This window comes from Colobus angolensis, unplaced genomic scaffold (assembly GCF_000951035.1).
Source record: "Colobus angolensis palliatus isolate OR3802 unplaced genomic scaffold, Cang.pa_1.0 Scaffold5, whole genome shotgun sequence".
NCBI classification, from domain to species: Eukaryota; Metazoa; Chordata; class Mammalia; order Primates; family Cercopithecidae; genus Colobus; species Colobus angolensis.
This window is the reverse complement of record NW_012118487.1, coordinates 35,108,635-35,115,108: the sequence shown is the minus strand read 5'-3', so window position 1 is coordinate 35,115,108 and position 6,474 is coordinate 35,108,635. Positions and strand designations below refer to the sequence as shown.

Here is a 6,474-nt window from a genome sequence, read left to right as displayed (position 1 = left end):
GCCTCCCAAAGTGCTGGGATTACAGGCTTGAGCCACTGCGCCCGGCCACAATTCCTTACTTTTTGTATCAAACTCATCACCTTCCGTTTAAAGCATATCTTTTTTCCCACATTTTTTGGTCTCTCACTCAGAACCTCTATTTCTACTAAAGATATTGTTTTATACATTTTAAAACAGATCTCTCGGACTTGTAACTTCTATCTAGTTGCTCTGTTTAAAGTCACTGGATATCAGAAGTTAATTATATGGTTAGTTTCACATCTAGGCATGCTCTAATATAATTAAGATGGGGTTGTAAGCATAATACTAAGGGTGGAAATACTTATAATTTCATGACTTTGTCACTCAGAAAATAAAAATCACTAATCCTAAGTGATATGAAAATACATTCTTAGATATAATGGTCAGTTTTAAATATAAGAAAATAATCTTTCATTATTCCAACTTCTAGTCTCCAGAAGAGTTCTATTTAAAAATTGGGATGAAGGAGAAAGACATTAATACTTGAAGTACCAGATGTTGTAGTGTACTTTTTGTATGTTGTCTATGAGGTAAGAATAATTATCCCTTAACATTATCATTTTACAGTCAAGAAACTCAGCAATTCAGACTACTTGTCTGGGGTTATGCAGCCATTAAGTGACTGGAGCCAGGATTCAAACTCAGGTATATCTGAGCTGACTTCAGAGCCCACATTGCATCCATTATATCAGACTGCCTCATCAAATGAGGGCTAGTTATTATTTTTTGAAATAATGGATGCATTTGAAATCAGAGCTAGTTCTCAGACATTTTCACTGATGTCCAAAGTGCTAAACAATTTTGTTTGCCGTCTGGAATTCCACCCTGTATCTCTTGAGTCCAAAAATCATACTAAAATGCAACGAAAGAGTCACAGAGGTTACCTTGAACCTACGGTAATATGAATACTTTACACACTGAAGTTGATAAATGTTTTGCTTTCAACTATTAGTAACAAATCACTTGACACACATCTCACTGCCAGTGTGATGAAATCCCAGTGTTGAGAACTACAGGATAAAGGAGCCATTCCCAGACACAATCCCCTCCATTTAATTTATTTCCAATAATAAATTAGTAACTGGACAGGTATTTGTTTAGCTAGAAAAAGGAAACCAAGCTGCAAAATTGGAGATTTAAGATTGAATGTATGAAACTAAAATGGCTAAAATTAAACAAAGATACTTATGACAAGGTAGATTTTTCGATTTCATAGACAGCCTACAAATGTTATTAACAGACAGTAGGAGGTCAGTATATGGGTGTTCGTTTTTGCTTTCTTAGGTGTTAGAATCTGGAGGGAATTTTAAGAACTATTTTTAATTTAATTGAACCAAACTGGCTTTTTTATACTTCAGTTTTTAAAATGTTTTAGTAAAAATATGTAAGAATAGTTTTAAGCAATGTAAAACTCAGCCTTTCAGAATGGAAATTATATTCAATGTATTTAATTTGAAATCATGTATTCTAATAAATGTTCATGGTTAACTAAAGAAGTTTAGTGATAGAGATTTAGCATACTCTGGACCTGGGTACCTGTTCGTAATCTAGTCCCAGAGAGTCCTCCAAAGATGATGCAAAGTAGAGAAAAGCATGACTCTTCGGCCCAGCACCTGGAAGATTCTATTCATCTTTAGGAACTGTTTTGTTTCTATTCTTTATAGCTATCTATTTTCATTTACAGCATATACCTTTTCTCAGAAGTACAGGGATGATGAACCAAGTCATTCTTACTGTATTTCTACGACATGTAAGTTAGTAAGTTCTACATTGAAAATAGTGAAAAACTTCAGGAAGAAAGGGTAATTGAGGATGGGTTATACATTGGTCAAGAAAAACATCAAGTACATTTAAGGAGTACATTTAGGAGAACATTAGAATCCAGATGGAAACTTCCTCAGCAAACATTCCAAAATAGGGTGTTTTCAGGTTATATTATACAACCATATCACTTAACTTGTCCTATACTATTTTTACTTCAGTAGCAGAGCAGATGTAATTGTTTAAGATCAAATCTTCTTGGCTAGTGATTTAATCCCTTTGCATTTCGGTTCATGATTATGGGAATTAACTTCTGAAAGGCCTCCTTATTTCAGTAGTATATATTATCTTAGCTATACCACTTTATTATTATATTTGACATATCGCTATACCCTGAATTTTCATTAAAAGTTTGTATTTTAATTACTCTTAATTATTCCTAAATTTCATCCCTTCTGTCCATTCTTTTGGTCACCTGTCTATCCTAAACTTTAGCTATTTGAATACCTGAGATACAGTGGTATCTTATGATTGATCTTGCCTCAGTTTCTAACTCTTCCAAGCTGTTCTTACATGTCTACCAAATTAATATTCTTTAAGCAATCCTTTAACCAAATCAAGTAAACTCGTTACTCAAAATTTTCTGATTCATTTACCCCTATCTCACAACATAGACCTTTAGCGACGTTGGCCATGGGAGCCTAGTTGCTGGCCTCCATGCTATCCCAATAATATGATAATGACTGCCCAGTGCTACCCACCCTGTCCTCCAAAAGTTTTTCTACTAGGTTGAAGATGAACCCTTCCTAACCCTATTCCATCCCTCCAACATTCCATATCATCCATGTTGGTCATTGATGCAGCTTAGAATCCATCTCTTCCATTAAGACTTTTCTTGTGTTGAATGTACACTGATCATTCCCTCTTCTGAATTCTTAACTACATTATAAATTATTATATACTTTCCTTTTTGATTGCATATTGCCTTCACCTACTGATTAAGATGTGTATGTTTTGTCCTAGGTTTTTTTTAAAAAAAAAAGTGTAACTCTGTTTTTGGAGAAATATCCTGGACCCCTGCTATAGGCTCTATTCTTTACCACTACATCAAGAAAAGGTGTAATGGATTAGAAAAAATATATAACACTAGTTATATATATTTATGATCTAAAATCTGCTATCTCAAACTATGATCAGTCTAAAAATTTAGCTTACTAGCTGTGTTTAGTTTTAACTTGTCATAGCCCTGAAATTCCCATGAAAATTTAATAAAGGTAAATAGAAAAGTGGTTTTATTTTAGATTGAATGCCTTCATTTCAGTTTGATTTCTCTGAAGTTCTAGTCATGTGGATAGGCCAGATTTAAGTCTACATTATTAATAATTGTTGCATCACTTGAAGCCAGCGGACCGTAGCCTCAGCTTTACTTCCTGGTGATTTTACAGTTTTACTTGGCCTTTTTGCCTAATTATTACTTAAGCCCTGAGATTTAATTTACAAGATTCTGGAAAAAAAAAAAAGAAACTTAGAATATTCTTAACTAGGATTGTGCCTTTTAAAGAACTTTTTGCTTCTTGACTTTTTATACTTTTTAAGCTCTTAAGACTCAGTGTTGAATATTATTTTTATTATAATAAGGTTCTATTACAGGCTAATTTGCAGTTAGGTTAACTATTTTCGTTGTGCAATGTAAATCTAAATACAGTTTTGTTTACCTCACCCTGATTGAAGTCAGAGAAGCCCTCTTGAAATGGAAGAGAAATTAACATGGCAAGTGAGTGATTTGTTTATACTATGCATTAGACAGGCTCATTGTGATTATATTAGACATCAGTCAGCTTTTACATATTAGACATGGCAATTGAATGATCTTAATTTTGCTCATTAAAATAATTTTTCTGATGGATCAGTAAGATTAAAATTTTTACATTGAATTTTAATATCTGCCTGCTGCTTAATTCCAGAATGATGAAAGTATATTGTATGTGATGTACACAGTACCACTTAATACAAATCTTGCTGTATTTGCTGCTGATTATACGTCATTATAGAATGCCATGACAGCATAAGGGAATACTGCATAGCAGAGAGAAAAATAGTCTATGATTTGATTAAAAGGATACAGTTATTCTGAACTGTTACATCATGTGGGATTTTTTACAAAGTTTTTTTATTTTATTTAACTCTTGCTAAGGATTTGAAGCATTCATTACCATCTGGACTTGGTCTCTCAGAAACTCAAATTACATCTCATGGCTTTGACAATACCAAAGAGGGGGTTATTGAAGCAGGAGCATTTCAAGGTAAGAGCCCATATATTTGTAAAGATGGCTGGGGTGGAGGATGGGAGAAGTTCACCAAATGCTACCTTTATTAAGAAAGCACAAGAATGAAGGCCTTTCATTCTGTGATAAAACATTGATTATAAATGTCATCCTTTTTCTCTTCAATTTAAGTATTATAGGAATTATTTCAGTAGTCTTTATATAAACAGATCAATGTGCATGGTATCACTGGTTATTATTTAAGAATTGGTTGTAAAATACTGAAATAAAAGCAAATTATATCAGAAATGTAGGTGTAGATTATTTTAACTTGTAACTATGAAATTTATAAATCAGTGTTGATTTTCGTAAATACAGATTTCTTATTTCTTTTTTTTTTTTTTTTTTTTTTTTTTTTAGACGGAGTCTCGCTCTGTCGCCCAGGCTGGAGTGCAGTGGCCGGATCTCAGCTCACTGCAAGCTCCGCCTCCCAGGTTTACGCCATTCTCCTGCCTCAGCCTCCCGAGTAGCTGGGACTATTTCAAAGCAAATAGAAAAATGAACTTTTTACGTTATATAGAAGGTCTCCAAGACCACACTCATTAAAAGTTTGTATTTTAATTACTCTTAATTATTCCCAGATTTCACCCCTTCTCTCCATTCTTTTGACCACCTCTCTATCCTAAAGTGTAGCTATTGAATACCTGAGATATAGTGGTATCTTATGATTGATCTTGCCTCAGTTTCTGACTCTTCCAAGCTGTTCTTACATGTCTGCCAAATTATTATTCTTTAAGCATTCCTTTAACCAAATCAGTAATTTGCTAGGAGAACTCACAGGACTTACATAGTGACACTCATGGCTGTGATTTATTATAATGAGAGTAGCAAGCACAATTAGTAAAGGCAAAAAGTGCATAAGCTAAGTCTGAGGAAAATTAGGCATAAGCTTCCAAGAATCTTCTCCCAGCTTAATCGCACAGGACTTGCTTAATTCCTCCAGCAGTGAGACTGACAACATATGTGAAATTTTGCTAACTAGGGAAGCTCATTTAGATACTCCATGCTTGGGATTTTTACAGGGAGCTGATCACATAGGTTTCTCTGTCTGTTACATAACAAGATTCTAGACTTCCAGAAGGAAAGCAGGTAAACAGCATAGGCCACATTGCAGGTAAACAGCTTAAGCACAGTGAGGCACTCGGAATCATTCTGGCAATGGAGGGAATCCTCCCAAAATTCAAGTTCCCGCATGCCAGCCTTCTTAAGGATAGGCAGTTGGACCTACTATGTTAACTCTTTTCTGCATACATCTCATATCTACGTCTGTTTTTAATAGGAAAATATTGCTTCCTTTCTTAATGCTTTTACTTGTGATAACTTTTTTAAACTTTTTTTTTTTTTTAACTCAAGCGAAAGTAAAGCCATGTAAACATTTAGGTGTGGGAAATAGATTTTCTGGACAGTACTGTAAAGTGTAGCTATAGTTTATGTTCAGTTCAATTAAGTGCATATTAATTTTAATGCTGCATTAAATTTTACAAAATGAAGAAACAGTTATGTCCATGCCTTTGTAAACCATAGCCCTCTTGCAGATTAGTATTCTGTATTTTTTTTTTAGAAGACAGAGTCTTACTCTGTTGCCCAGGCTGGAGTGCAGTGGCATGATCTCGGCTCACTGCAACCCCCACCCCCCGAGTTCAAGCGATCCTCCTGCCTCAGCCTGCCAAGTAGTTGGGATTACAGGTGCCTGCCACCGCACCAGGCTAATTTTTGTATTTTTAATAGAGACAAGGTTTCACCATGTTGGCCAGGCTGGTCTTGAACTCCTGAACTCAAGATCTACCCACCTCAGCCTCCCAAAGTGAGCCACCGCACCTGGCCGTATTCTGTATTTTTTTATTGTACAGTTGGCCAATACTTTATTTAAATAACAATTTAGATTTTGAAGTATATTCTCTGCTATATGGGTCGTGGAAATAGACATTTTGGATAATCCAGTGTAATATCCTCTACTTTAGGTTATGAAATGAATGGACTGTCTACTGACATTTTTTTTCTCTTTTCATTCTTATATTTAGAAAAATAAAGGGAGCAATCATGTCAATGTCTTAGTAGTCATTCTGAAGCATCCGGGCATTCTTATATCAGGGATAACTTTGAATTTGGAAGAACTGACTGAGTACCTAAAACTATGAGTGCTGAAAAATATAAAGCTTACTTTGCATAATTTGGTACTATTTTTTGACTAATCACCAATTCTAAAATTTAAATGTCGACATAGAATAAAAAACTAATTTCACTATTAACATGGCAAGTGAATGATTTGTTTATACTACTCAATAGCCAGGCTCATTGTGATTATATTAGACATCAGTCAGCTTTTACATATTAGACATGGCAATTGAATGATCTTAATTTTGCTCAT

At 34.4% G+C, this 6,474-nt stretch overlaps 1 protein-coding gene across 7 annotated transcripts in view; it reads left to right on the top strand.

Annotated features, from left to right (window-relative positions):
• Window positions 1–6,474, top strand: part of ARFIP1 (ADP-ribosylation factor interacting protein 1) — a 128,732-nt gene that overhangs the window by 76,409 nt on the left and 45,849 nt on the right. For all 7 annotated transcript variants that reach the window (XM_011959786.1, XM_011959782.1, XM_011959788.1 and 4 more), the window contains one exon: window positions 3,977–4,085. In XM_011959786.1, the coding sequence (XP_011815176.1) occupies window positions 3,977–4,085 (109 nt within the window). The remainder of the gene's footprint in view (window positions 1–3,976; window positions 4,086–6,474) is intronic.